At 37.4% G+C, this 15,502-nt stretch overlaps 1 protein-coding gene across 8 annotated transcripts in view; it reads right to left on the bottom strand.

Annotated features, from left to right (window-relative positions):
• PRKN (parkin RBR E3 ubiquitin protein ligase) overlaps window positions 1-15,502 on the bottom strand; it is a 1,205,440-nt gene that overhangs the window by 169,817 nt on the left and 1,020,121 nt on the right. For all 8 annotated transcript variants that reach the window (XM_005608125.4, XM_005608126.4, XM_070256476.1 and 5 more), the window contains one exon: window positions 10,473-10,622. In XM_005608125.4, coding sequence (XP_005608182.2) covers window positions 10,473-10,622 — 150 coding nt within the window. The remainder of the gene's footprint in view (window positions 1-10,472; window positions 10,623-15,502) is intronic.

The raw sequence follows: 15,502 nt of genomic DNA, 5'->3' as shown, positions 1-15,502 counted from the left end.
CCAGGTATTATTGTATGTATTGTATGTATTATTTTTAACATACAACATTACTAGATTTTTTGAATATAAGAAATTTAATTAAGAAAAAAAGTAGTTCATAAACTAAGATAATCATTTATGTTTTTAAAAGGTACATGTAGTATATCTACATGTTTAAAAAACTCAAACATTATGGAAAGTTATACGCTGAAAAGGAAAAGTTTTCCATACCCCCACTTTCTCTCTCCAAAGGCAACCACTGTTGATGGTTTCTTTAATTCTTTCCAGAAAATATTTTATATATTTATGAGCACTGATATTCTTTTTTCTTGCTCTTTTCCCTTAATTCTATATATTAAAAATTGTTACATATCAGCACACAGAATGGCATTATTCTTCTAAATGGGGTATTGTATTTTATCGTACAGATATGTCAAAAATGTATTTGACTACTAAGATATTACTGAAAATTTGATTGTTTCCAAATTTTCATCTATCACAAAAGAATGCTGCCAAGAATATCCTCCACAAATATCTTGACAAATCTTTGTGATTATGTCCATAACGTAAGTTTCTAGCAGGATCACATTAACGGTTCTACTTATAGGAGCAAAGGGTTAGGATTCTGTCACCCTAGTTAAGACAGGGAGCTTTGGTCTGCAGGGATGGTGCTGTGATGAGGCTGAAACATTATAGGTACCAATATACAGTTGTTATTTTTATTTGAGCAAACTAATTTTAAGTACTGGACGTACCTGGATCTGGACACAGATGAAGGAGACACTTTTCATGTCTTTGGGGATAAAGTGAATAATCATTAATTCTTGTCCTTACTGTCAACCTTAGTCTGAAGATGAATAAAGAGTCTGTGCTTCAGGTAGGACTTGATGAACCCCCAGAGCAACCAGGTAGGAGGTCTATGCCAAGTGCACACAGGTGTGGTGCCAAGGGCTGGCCTCAAGGGCAGGGGGAGAGGATTTATTGTTAAATCAAGTTATTTTTGAGACAAAATTTTTTTTTTTCCTTTTTCTCCCCAAAGACCCCCGGTACATAGTTGTATATTCTTCGTTGTGGGTCCTTCTAGTTGTGGCATGTGGGACGCCACCTCAGCATGGTTTGATGAGCAGTGCCATGTCCATGCCCAGGATTCGAACCAACGAAATACTGGGCCGCCTGCAGCGGAGCGCGTGAACTTAACCACTCGGCCATGGGGCCAGCCCTGAGACAAAGTATTTTTAATGAAAGGACAGTATGACTGCAACTTAACGTGAGTCTAACACTTTTTATTACTATGAGTGACTAAAAGTCAGAGAGCCTGCCTGACTTTTGATCCAGGGAGAGGAAGAACTATTCCAGCTGAATATATTTTAAAAGAAAACTGGGGAAACACAATGTGGTATATCCATACAGTGGAATATTATTCAGCTATGCGAAGGAATGAAATTCTGACACAAGCTACAACATGGATGAAGCTTGAAGGTGTTATGCTAAGTGAAATAAGCCAGACACAAAATGACAAATGTTCTGTGATTCCACTTACATGAAATATCTAGAATAGGCAAATTCATAGAGATAGAAAGTAGATTAGAGGTTACTAGAGGCTGGGGGCATGGGGTGTTAGTTATGGTACAGAGTTTCTGTTTGGGATGATGAAAAATTTTGGCAATAGACAGTGGTGATGGTTACAGAACATTATAAATGTACTTAATGGCACATAATTGTACACTTAAAATTGGTTATAAATGGCAAATTTTATGTTATATGCAGTTTACTACAATAAAAAATAGTATTAAAGAAAGAAAAAAATGAGAGAACAAAGAACACTGCTTTGATGATCATACCTCACAACCTTGAGTATATATAACACCACAAAAGATGAGATGAGAAGCAGAGAGTATAACGAATGAACTAGAATGAACAAATCAGATCCATGAGGCCATTATCTAAAGGCAGTGTGAAGGGAAATCAAGAAAAACCAGGGCAGAGGAAGGAATGATGGGGGTCATGACCTAGATAAATATATAGGAGGAACTAGCTCCTTCAAGGGGCTAGTGCCCAGAAGAAACCCTGAAGAGAAATGAGAGCCAGAGGCAAGTTAGAAAGAGAAGAACATAATGTTTCTCTGTGAGGCTTCTGCCACCTGATGACAGAAGGTCTTAGAAATAGTGAGGGGTAAAAAGTAATTAGTGTAATGAGATGGAGCATAACTCTATGTCCCCAAGAACTACCGATGGTCTCTGGGAAGGAGACGAAAGAGAGGACCGCCATTCAGAATGCCAGGTAGGGGAACTCCAAACAGCCACCCTGGGAGAGTGGCCCCACCAGGACAGTTACAGCTGGGTGTGGCCCAGGGGCTGCATCCCTGTGATTGCTCTTGTCAACACGCTGCAGCAATTCCTAATAGTATAGGAAACAAGAGCAAAAATTGAAACCCCATGATTCCTCTGTCATTATTGTATTGTCCCATGCAGTTCAGGTTTTATGAGATTGATGTATATTGACACTCACTGTGTGAAAATATTTTGTTTACCATAATATCATTTATTCTGTGAAGTTTAGCAATCTCTCATGTTCATTTAATAGGAACCATTTGAAAATACATTACTAACCATATACAATCATAAAATTTCATCCTATCTTCTCTATGGATCTAAAACCCATAAAATCATATGCCAATAGCAGTTTAAGAAATAAAAAGATTTCACTATGAAAATATGCAGCCTTGAAAATATATCCAAGACAAATATGGCATACAATAAAAAAAATCATACTTTATTAGTTTTTTACAAAGAGGAAAATGTTAGAGATCTAATGCTCTGATCCTTTGGTTTCACCAGCTCGTTATGACTGTAGTATGCTTGCTATTCAGCACTATGCATTTAAAAAAATAAAATAAGTGATTGGATTCCCAACTTGTTCCATGAAACATCTGTCTTTTAAGATGTACCACAAAAAAGGCCATTCTTTGCTCTAAAGAGCTTAGGAAATACTGCTTGCGGTATTCTACTTGTTCAGGCAGAAATGTATGTTTGCATATTGAAAGCTTTAAATCCTACAGAAGAAAAAAACTGTGTTGAAACTAGCTTAACTTGTGTTTCCAAGCTACTTGATCATGGCTCTCTGCCCAGTCTCTCTGCCCCCACTTCAGCCCTCCTTCTAGAAACATCCCTTGGGACCTGTGCTGCATGAGCCTCACTTTGGAAAACGCTGCTCCACATTTTTTGACTTTGGAAATTGCTTGAATTTCTGCAGAGATTTTTCTTCTTAACTAGAAATGAAGGGGTCAAAGGACCTGTATTTGAGACACAGGAAACTCTGAGTTTGTGAACATGACTCTTTGGGTGATGTCCTAGTTTTTCTCCAGACTTGAGCTGTCCGATAGAATTTTCTGTGATGAGGATGAAAATATGCTCCCTCTGTACTGTCTAGGACAGTAGCTGGAAGCCACATGTGGATATTGAGCATCTGAAATGTAGCTAATGTGACTGAGGAACTGAATTTTAAATTTTCTTTAATTTTAATTTAAACACCCAATTGTGGCTAGTGGCTACCATATTGGACAGCACAGCCCTACAGTGAGGGGAGAGCAAGATCAAACAAATGCACAGAGACCATCTTATCTTCAGTAGAAATGCGTTTTCTGGAGTGTTCTGAGCTGTCCTGTACCAGGTAGATCTAAAGAAGACTTCTCCATTCAGTTTGCCACTAAACTGATTTCCTAACACGCTATTCAAAGAGATGGAGAGTACCGTTTTGAAAGAGTATAATTATTTCATACTTCCTTTTATTTCAACAAAAATTGGCTGAAGACAAGTGGAAGGGTCAGTAGTGGTCTATGTTGGATTAGAAAATGCATATTTCTATGTCAAACCACAGAACACTATCTAGGAACATTTGCCAATTGATGAATGTTTTGTATACAGAACTTGTTTATACATTTGTGATGCCTCCTTTAATTAAAATAAATACTCTCCAAAGCTTTCTATCTTTGCACTTCAAGCTGTCTCACACACAGAAAGTCTAGCAAGACTTATTTCCAATCTGCAAACGAGCCACTCTTAGAGTTTAAATTAGATTTTTTGGACATATGTCAAATAAACATGGAATGCATATTTTTGACATTTCATAATATTAACTTTCTTTATAAAATACTTTTTGATAAAGAACATCTTGTATATCAAAAAATAAGGAGCCTACAAGATGTGATTCCACGTTCTACATGGTGGGGACGCCAGGTGGTTGAGGCAAGAAAGATATGATTACAGCCTGGGGCTTAGTGCTTACAAACCCACCTTCAGGCATAATGAAAAATTCCTGTTCATTTGGGTATCTTCTTGAAAGCATCACAATATAAACTACATATATTTTGAGTCTAGATGTTAATATCTAGTCTTCTTTAAAAAAAGCGAGAACTCAAGGGAAATCTACCTGAAAAATAGTTTTCAAAATATTTCACATATATTTTTATAAAATTAAAATATTCTTAAAGAATAGGAAAAGTAACCATTTTGTTTTCCTTTTGTTATTAAATATTGACCACTTGCTTGCTTTTATTTCTGAGCCCTACTACATATTGAAAAAAGGGCTCTCCATCTATTTATTAAGTTAAGTTTTAAACTCACTAATTAGTTAGATCTTTGAGTGAAACACTGGGTATCTCCGTTTGTCTTCATCAACTCCTGTCTCATAAAAGGGCTGAAAATGAGGCTCAGACTCTCATTTAACTAAAATCTTCAACAATGTATTAATGCTCTTGTTATAAGTAGTTCCAAAGCACCATTCAACAAAAATATACACAATTTTTTTGCACAGACGAGGCTGTACCGTATACTTGCGCAGGTCTAGATCCAGATCTGATGGGGCCCTTCAAACTTCAGTTTCTACAATTTTTAAGAACCTCTTCAAGGAAAACGATGCAAGAACACAAGCTTGGTTGAGAATTTGGAAGGTCTGTGCAAGCAAAGAGCCCAAGGCGAGGGCTTCAGTAATCCTTCCATAAATCTGCCTCGAAGCAACACACATTCCATTAAAGCAGGGAGCGACTGTTAGATGCCTTAAGAAATTCTATCTTATTCCCTTAATCAAAGGTCAGTAATTTGATTTTCTAAAGATCTCCAGTTTTCATTTAAACGTGTAATTTTTTTTTTTTGCGGTTGTTAAATCTTGTCCCTGGATTTCCAATTTAAAACATGAAACTCTTTATCCAACTCTTAGTATTATTTTAAGGAATTATCTCCCAGACATATAATATCCCAAAACAATACCAAATAAGATAAAGATGTTTTATTTATAGAGAATGAGCAAGATTTGATTGCCATAGCTTTCTGTATTCCCAGGTCAGTGAGTGTAATATATTCCATATTTTGTTGCTGTTTTCCAGTACTAAACGTGTCAACATTTTACATTGGAGTCATAAAAGTTAGTGAGATAGTACTGATGAATAGCAATAAGCCCAAAGAAAAGAAGAATGTATAATGTGAATTCCTCAGGAAATCAATTAATATTTTTATGAGCAGTAGTAAAAATATGATCAAGATTAGCAGAGAGTGAGGTCAGACTATTTGATCCCAAACTACATTTTTCGTTGAGTTCTGTCTATCATTGTAAAAATATTCTGTGCTGCGTCAAAACTAAAATCTCAGTGCTCCCAAGGCTATACATTTTATATATTAAAATATACAGAGTTCTTTATTTGGCCATGTAGCCTTTGATAGGTCATACAAACTCTATAATTTCTGTAGTACTTTCAGTTTCCTAATTGACTTTTTGTGGATCTTTGAACTTAGCATATTTTGGTGTTCTGAATTACGTATTACTTGTGCAAAAGCTAGACACTATATTTTATATTTTTTGAAGAGTTTCTTGTTGAGGCAAGGTAAGAAATTCTTATATTGGAGTAAATGATAATCAATATTTGAAAATAAAAGTGATAGGGTATTCACATTAATTCTACATTGTTAAGATTCATTTATTCACTCATTCATGTAGTGACTGTTGAACCCCAAATACATGAATTTACTGAGGACAAGAATATAAAAACCAAGGACGGGAATAAAAAGATACGAAACAAGTGTAACACTTCCACTTGAATCCTGGGAGGTGCTCAAATAATTCTTTATCATGGTAATAAATTTGCTGCAATCGTCACACATCTATCAGGCCTTCGCTAGATGGACTGACATTATCATTTAATTGGAAATTCTTGTCTTCGTTTGTTAGCACTAGCTTTCTGGGTAACAGTTAAACCTAGTGATATAGTGGAGCAAAGGATCAGGTAATCTGATTTTTCCAATGGACATTACTACGTGTTTGAATAAGAGTCATAAATATTAACTTTAGCACCTATTTTAAAGAAGCCCAAGTCAATCAAAAGGCTAAAGTCTGTTTCTTTAGCTGGAAACTACACAACAGCAATCATGGATGTATGGCGGACCATCCAGGTATGTAATGATGGGCTGAATGATGAGAAGTCTACAATCATCCAAGCCTGGAGCTCAACACATGGGTGTGTCTTAGCTCCGAACATGTGTGTCTACGGGCATATCACAATGTACCTCTAAGGCTTAATTTGTAAATTCCATGAAGGATGGGGAATTTAGTTCTCAACCTTTCTACGCATGAGATTTTTTTGCAACCTCAAGCATTTCTTGGATACCACAAAGTAAGAGATGTACTTTTTGAATCTGTTGATAGTTGAGGAAAAATTAGGCACAGGTAGATTTTTACAATAAACCTGTAAACTGCAGCCTGAGAACCACTGCAGCTAATAATGTTTAGGACTTCTTCCAACCCAAGACTGTGTGATTCTTCTATCGTTTTGTTATCAATGACTTTCCTTAAACACTGTGTAGGATGAGGTGCTCACTCACTTCCTCTAACTTCTACTTATTAGGTCTTGTTCTTCCTCTGAAACAACATAAACTAACCATGATTTCTTCCACACAATGGCTTTCCATTACTATCCTTAAATCCAGAAAAGATTGGCAGCTTACAAGAATGTACAAGTCACAGCAAAACAGCACATATCAGGAAAAGAGGAAGAGAGAAAGACAAAGTCAAGCTAGGAAATAAGTTTCAAAATCCATCCTCTCAATGGCCTGTTTATATGCTATAGACGGCCCACAAATGTGGCTCTAGGTTTTCTAGCAGTCAGCTTTCAGAGGGAAATCGTATCAGTTGTACAATTCACAATGTCCTCGAGGACAGCAAAAGTATTCCTGTTGCTAAGATCAGACTGAAATAGCTACCATGGTTCCTTATAAAAAAGTCGATTGGGATGCCCTGAACCACACACATTAAAGTTGCTGTATAATGACCACAATATAAACAAATGGCATTAAACCAAAGTACTATTTAGGAAAAGCAATTCTTTGAAGGGATAAAATAGTGAGGCCTAGGTATCTAGTTCCCCTGCTGTAGATCTGGCTCGATCCAGGGCTATATTCCAGAATATTTGAAAGACAGGATCAAATGAATGTCCTGTAAGTAATTTTCCTTGAATATTGGATCTTTTAGGTGAACTTTTGATAAATATTGATTATATTTTTGATTAAATATTAAATAAATATGCAGTTACTTTATGCTGGGCACTGTTCTAAGGCTTTTGAACTGATTATCTCATTTAATATTTGTAATAATCTTACACAGGGTGACTATAATATGCCCTGTTTTAGAAACAGGGAAACTAAAGCACAGAAAGATTAAGACCACTGGGAATTGGTGGAGCCAAGAACTGAACTTAAGATCCAATCTAATCTCCTTTTTTTGAGGAAGATTAGCCCTGAGTGAACATCTGCTGCCTAACCTCCTCATTTTGCTGAGGAAGACTGGCCCTGAGCTAACATCTGTGCCCATCTTCCTTGACGTTATATGTGGGACGCCTGCCATAGCGTGGCTTGACAAGTGGTGTGTAGGTCTGCACCCGGGATCCAAACCAGCAAATCCCTGGTCATCAAAGTGGAACGTGCAAACTTAACTACTGTGCCACTGGGTTAGCCCTCTAATCTCCTTTTTGACCACTACAGAATCCCAAATGGCATGTACGTTGGGTTAACATCCTTTTGTGAAAGCTAGGATTTGAAGAAAAAGGGCAATGATGAGGTCAATCTATTTCTGTTGAGAAGCCAAATTAATGGGAATTGATATAATCCTGAAAAAGACTGTGAGGATTGGAGAAAAAAGGCAGGAAAAGAAAGGAAAGCATTGAATTAATCCTTCAGAAAGTCATTTTTCTTTGTTCTTTTTTCAACTTCTTCAAATTGCAAACTATGGTTGTTCAAAATATGTGTGTGAATTCTTTAATACTCTTTCCTTTAAAGATGGAGCCCAATTCCCTGCCCTTTGAGGGTGTGCTGGTTGTAGCACCTCCCCTCTAATAAACAGAATAAAGCAGGAGTGATGGTGTACAACTTTGGAGGTCAGGTCACACAAGGCACTGTGGCTTTCTCTCTGATCTTTCCTGGATCACTTGCTCCAGATAAGTTAGCTGTCACCCTGGGGACAAATAGCCTAAGAAGAGGGCCATTCAGTGAGGAACTATGGCCTTCTGCCAATAGCCAGTTTGGAGCTGATGCCTTTTTGGCCAACAGTCATGTGAAGGTGTTATCTTGAAAGTGGAACTTCCAGCCCCAGTCAAGCTTTCAGATAACTGCATCCAGCTTGACTACAACCTCATAAGACAGCCTGAGCCAGAACCACCCAGCTAAGCCACTCATGGATTCCTAACCCTCAGAAACCCTGTGAGATAATAAATGTTTATTAATTAAATGGTTAAAATTTGGGGTTATTTGTTACGCAGCAATAGATAACTAATATACAAACCAGAGAACACACCTCCTCAAACAACAAAACAGAACAAATCAAAGTAAAACAAAATGCATTACCTAGAATTTCCAAAGGACAAAGAAATATCCTAAAGATAGCAATCTTCCTTTAGGTAAGATTTGCCCCAAATTCTCTTAACTCAAAGATATTGAAGCAATTCAGTTCATTTCCAAGGTAACTTTCCATGATTTGGAGCTTATTTACTTATTTATAATGCCACATTGCGCAAAAAAGGGAAGATAAAGGCATTCAAACCTTAAAATTATAAAAAACCTTCAAAGTTCTTAAAGCAAGGTGAAAAACTGAATGCAGAAGATGGGCCAAAGAAATCCTCATCTCATAAAGAAAGTTAAGATCTTAAACTAGCTTTAGAGACTGGAACAACAGTAGTCAATTAGCAGGCAGAAGCATACAATTTAGCCATTAGTTAAAAACAATTGTAAATCATTTTAAAGGAAAACATTCACCAGCATTCTGATCCTGGAATCTGGCAGCTTGTTTAGGCTACGCACGATCAGTGGGTGCAGATTATACAGTAAATGATGATGACTAAGGCTGGAACTGTAGTTTGATTTCCCTGATTTCTAAGGCTAGCAAACATCACTTGAGTTTTCATTTGAATGCAATCACCATGATTAATTCAGAGGTATAGCTTTCCACTTAGGCATCACGGTATCCCATTATTTTTCAACTTCCCCTTCTTCTACTTTATCACTCAGCCCAGGGCTTTGTGAGCCCCACTGCATGTCAGATAGGAAGCTTCACGAAGCACAACAGATGCCAACTTATGCATAGGTGACTCACAGAGCTCAGCCGAAAATTAGGTCTGGGCAATATGCCTCTGCTATCAAGACTCCTTCTTCCACAAAATTCCTCATGGAGTTGCAATTTTAAAAGAAATGTCTTCCCGTTAAAATTCAATAGCATTTTATAAGCACATACACTTTCTTCCTTTTCTAGCCTGCATGAAATTTAATATCAGGATTACTATCCATTTGTCATTTCAACCTATAATTTAGTTAGGCTTTTTGTGTTTGAGTTACACTTCACTCACCCCTTCACCATCAGCTTGCAGCCATGGGTTCATTCGAGAAGGCATCTAGGTCATATGCGTTGACCTCTTAGAACAAACCTTTTCCATGTTGCTTACTCTGCTTCCCCAGGAGGTACCATTAGTTCTGCTCATCTCTATTTAAAATGATTTTTATGACAGAATATCATTTCAAGTTCTCCATATGAATCTTCATTTTATTTCTTGAAATAGGCAAACAACATCGCTAAGATATCACTGACACGGAATTCTCTTTCTCTTTCACTCCTCTCTATTTAAAGCCAACTCTGAAGAAATAATAAATTGTTGCCTTGAATCAGCTCAGTACTGGGAGAAAAGTTTAAAAGCCTGGGCTAGTGATTTACATCTTAGAGTAAACACAGTGATAAACAATTAAAGCAGAAAATCCTAATATGACTCTTCCCTTCCCTCCAAAATATACGTTTTCATATCTGAGATCTTATATAAGAATTTTTAAATCTACTTTCTTCCACATCAGTTCAAAGATGTCTGAGTCCAAAGGAAAAATGAAAATAAAACAAGTATAGAATCCTAGCCAATTTGCCAAAGTAAACAGACACACACAAAGGCAACACCCAGGGGTGTGGCTGGTACTCACCCCGCAGCCCAGACTGTTGCCCCCTTCGCAAGTGACTTTCCTCCTGCTTGGCTCAGGAAGCAGGCCTGCTCCACAGCCAGGGCTGGGGCACAGCATGCCCCCCATCTGCAGCACACACTCTTCGGCGCCATATTGCTGGTACCGGTTGTACTGTGAAAAAACGACATGAGTTTTTAAAACTAATGATACTAAGATGTACTGTTTTAGCCAAAATGTTGATAGATGATGGTGTGTGGGATTTCTTTCTTAATCTGTTTCAGTAAAAAATGGCGGGGAGCTGTGGATAAGGAATGGTCCAACATGGAGAAAGTCTCCCAATTCCAACTGGCCAAACAGGTGAGGCATTTATTCTTTGTATTTCTAGAAATTGTCCTTAGAAGATAGATTTTCTGAAGTTTGGTTTTTAATACTACTTCCACCAACTGTATTTAACAGTCTTATTTCATAGAAATCTTAAGGAACGTATCCATTATTGAGTTTATGGGCACTTATAATGCACCATTATCAATCTCATCAAGTAGACTATTTTCATGCCTCTATTCAGGACTCTCTGGGTTTTTACAACCACTTTGAAAATAGGCCCCAACATTCCACCCCGTGGTAGTTGCTAGCAGCCCACACAATATCAGGGAACATATTCAGCTTGATGAAGAAGAGACTAATGTTAAAGAGTCAAATTTTCCTTTTGTGCTTATTCTTAAAGCCTGAATTCCTTTCTCCCTGACTTTGTTTCTTTGGGCTACTGCTCGGCTCAATTCCCCTTCCTGGTTTCCGCAACCTGCAGAACAAAACCGAAACTCCATCATACAATTTCAAGGTCTTCCTTGTTGCAGCCCAAGTTACTCTTCTCCTTGCATTATTTGATCATGTTCTCTTCCAACTCAGAACAAGTCAAATAGATTTGATCAACTATTAACTAATTTATGTAACATTTATTGAGAGCCTTCTGTGTGCCAGACATTACTGTGGGTGCTGAGGATACAGCTGTGAACAAGACAGACACCTCTGCTCTCGTCCACGAGACCAACAAGAAATACTGCAAGATTGAACTGTATCGTATTTCAGTGGGAAGGAGAATAAAAAAATAGAGAAGAGACAGACAGCAGGGAAGATGGGGATTACAGTTTTGAAGAGGTGACTAGGGAATAGGGAATGCCTTATAAAGAAGGTACGTAGAAGGAAACATCTGAGGGAGATTAGAAAAGAGAGCCATGTGGCTACCTGGGGGAAGATTTCCAGGCCTAAAATACAGCATTCTAAAGATCCAGAAGCCACAATGTGCTTGGTTTGTCCGAGGTACAGCAAAGAGGCCAGTGCCGCTGAATTAAGTGAACAGGAGGGAAAACAATGGAAGATGAAGTCAGAGAGTTAATGGGGATCGAGGATGGATAGGCCCCTGAAGGCCATTATAAGAACTCTGGCTGTTATCTGAGAGATTGGGAACCACTGGAGAGTTTTGATCTTGGAGCTACATAATTCAACTAATCTTTTAAAGACAGCCATCTGGCTGAGATGCTCAGAATAGACTCTTGGGGGCAAGCTGGGAAGCAGGAAGCAGGAAGCAGAGAAGCAGGTAAGACATTATTTCAGCAAGCCAGGTGAGAGATGGTGGTAGCTTGAACTAGGGAGGCAGGGGTGGAAATGGGGAGCAGTGATAGAATTCTGGATATATTTTGAAGGTAGAAGCGGCAAAATTTGGGGGCAGATTGGACACACGGTGTGAGAGAAAAAGGAATCAAGCACGAGTGTAAAGGTTTTCCCTGAGAAGACAGGACAGAGAGAGAGAAAGAATATTACTGAGACAGGAAGACTTGGAAGAAGAAAGGGTTGTGTGTGTGTATTTAGGGAGTTGAGAAAAGGAATCATTATTTTTATTTGCTCATATGCAGTTTGATAACCTATTACACCGCTGAGTCAAAATGTTAACTAGCTAAGTGAATATGTGAGCTTGCAGTTTAGGAGAAAAACATGAGTGGTAGATACAAATTTTGAGGTCTAGGTGCATGGAGAGCTGAAAAGAAAGGGTTAGCATCAGGCCTACCATCCGTTTTCTCATTTTTCTGGCCCCAGGAAAGAAAGATGACATGGTCAAATCCTCTTATAAACATGCTAATGGTACATACATACAATGACATTTGCTAGAAAAGAGTTCTTATTTATAGAATGCATTTAACAGGAAATAGTTGGTTTAAGATTGCTTATGGTAAACAAACTAGAATCTATGAATTTATGGGTCAAGGCTCTCTGTAAAATGTCATTAACCATGCAGTTATCAAGGGATAAAATGAAGACATTTCATCAAATGATAAATGACGAAACAGTTTACACAACTGAGAGATTTCATGTTAGTGGTCATTCCATGAACTTCTCAGAGACTCATTTATTTTGCCTAGAGTACATCCTAATATGCTAAGACAGGACCTGGGAGCCATGTCAAATGAATTGGACTTCTCTGTTTCTTTGATGTTTACCCACATCCTTGAAGTTATTAGTAAGGCTTGACACTGGGTCATATCTATGATTCTTGTAAGTCTGATTTGACAATATCACTCCATGTTATCTCAATAGAAATGACATTGGATGAGATTATTCAATCTGTTTAGGGAATATGAGAATGAGTTAGCAAAGAAGACTAAGAAATGGCAGCCTATGAGACAGGTGGGAAATGAGAAGGATGTGGGTGTCCTGGAAGCCAAGGGAACAAAATATTTCAAGGAAGCTGTCATGATAAACTGTGTCAAGGGCTGCAGGTAAGCCAGTTACTGAAAATTGGTTGAAGTTATAAATGTAGATGCCATTATGTTATGGACAAGAGCTATTTCAGTGGAGTCATGGAGCCAAGGCCTTATTGGAGTGGAGTAAAGGAGAATTGGAGGGGAGGAATTCTAAGAGGTGAGAAAGGACACTTTTTTCTAGGAGGTTGGCTGAAAAGGGAAGCAAAGACATGGGACAGCAGCTGGATGGGGCTGTTGGACTGTAAAGGATATTTTGAAAATGGAGAAATAATATTTTGGTACGCCGAAAGGAATGAGTTCGAAAAGAAGGCAAATTGATGATTTAAGATAGAAAAAGAGCTGTGTCTTAGAGTAGGTGGAGGGAACAGGATCTAAAGGATGAGTAGACGGGTTGGCCTTAGACAGAAGGGAAGGTAGCCATCCTTAGTAAAAGGAAAGAAGGCAGCATGTTTGAGCCCAGGGCGGACAGACAAAGGAGGCATTGGAAATTTGAGAAGAGAAATAAAGGTATGAATGATAAAAGGAGAGCGAATGGATGAGGGGACTTAGTATTATTGCTCGACAGTACCAACAACCGACTTGAGGTTAGAGATTATGAACTTAAAGGAAAGTAGTCAGTGGATTGTCTGTTTTTCTCCACCAACACTTAGCTGTAAGTGCAGAATAGGCAGGAAGTTGGATTCAAGCCTGGTGGGGGATTTATCAGACTTGTATGAGGAAGCAAGACATTCCTCAATCACTCCCACTCCTACGTGGCTTTGGCACACAACATCCCCTCATATAACTGTGAGTGATTTCAACAAACATTTCTCAAATCCCTCTGCTGTGCTGAGCTCCGTACCATTGGACTGTTCAACCTTTATGTCTTAACCTATCCAAAATGGGTACAAAGTTTCAGTTTTGAAAGACGAATGAGTTCTGAGATTGAATGTACAGCATGCTGAATACAGTTAACAATACTATATTGTATACTTGAAATTTGTTAAGAGGGTCGGTATTTCAGAACTATAAGACTTTTACTTAATATTTTCTACTCTACATCTGTATCTCCTTTCTTCCACAGTGGTTCTGAAAAACGCAAGTGTGATAGAATTACAATATTCCATAACAGCTCATTTGCTTTATCTCATATTATACCTATGATGATTTTAGAATAATATACCAATACTATCACCATGAATATGATTACGAAAACTTCAAATATATTTTCATATGCTTCATCCATTCTCCTGCTAAATCTTTCTAATAATAATACTGTATCTACATTGTTGAAAGATATGGCCATTTCATACTATGCTTTTTTCCTCTTAATTTTCATATTATGTTAATTCTACACACACACACAATCAGTGCTCACCACCAATCCTTATGGTGATTTCTCTCCAGTAATTTTGGTTGTTGAAGCTTGTTCTCTAGTAAATTCCTCAGAAGATCATAGGAAAAATATTCACTGAGTTCTTGCATATTGGTGACAGTTTATTTGGGACCTTTATTCTTAAAAATGAGGTTGGTTGGATATTAAGTCTTAGGATCACATTTTTTTCCCCTTCTAATATCTTCAACGTCTTACTCCATGTTCTTTTGTAAAGTGTTATGGACAAGCCTGATAACAATCCAATTTCTTTTTCCTTACAAGTGAATTGATCTTTTGCTCAGATGCCCAAAAGATTATTTTTTCTTTTTCTTTAGAATCTAGTAATTTTGTTAGAATATGTCTTGGTCCTGGTCATTTTCTGATCAATTTTCACAAGCAGGCTATGCCAGGAAAGTCATATTGAATTTAAGTTTTAATTTTTGCTCTATTCTCTTGCTTTGATGTTTTCTTATGGGATTCCTAGTATACATATATTGGATCTTCTTTATCTAACTTCTAAATGTGTCAACTTCTCTGGAATCCTTTATCTTACTTTATTTTCACTTTTCAGAAGTTGCTTCCTTTTTGCTTTCTATTTCATTTAAGACAATATCTATTGTTATTTATTTGTACTTGTATAATTTCTTAATAACTTAGTTCCCTTTGAAATATTTTAGTTTCTCCTGATTTGTGGGCATGCCTGACTGACATGCTTTCTTTGTCTCTCAAGACATTATTTTTCTTTCTGCTTATCCTCTTCAAAAATTTATATGGAATTTAACCTTGTTTCTTTTCTGTTGGAATTTTACTTTCTTCCTCTCTGTTACTCAGTTTTACATGAAATTAGTTCTCCTAGAATTTTAGAAGGAAGTAGGATTCAGAATAGCTCTTAATGGCTGTAGAATTTTCTCTTCTGGTTTCTGGGGTAGTGTTCAAAAATA

Source organism: Equus caballus, chromosome 31 (genome assembly GCF_041296265.1).
Source record: "Equus caballus isolate H_3958 breed thoroughbred chromosome 31, TB-T2T, whole genome shotgun sequence".
Taxonomy (NCBI): domain Eukaryota; kingdom Metazoa; phylum Chordata; class Mammalia; order Perissodactyla; family Equidae; genus Equus; species Equus caballus.
The sequence above is the reverse complement of the archived record's forward strand: the minus strand, read 5'-3'. Positions and strand labels throughout refer to the sequence as shown.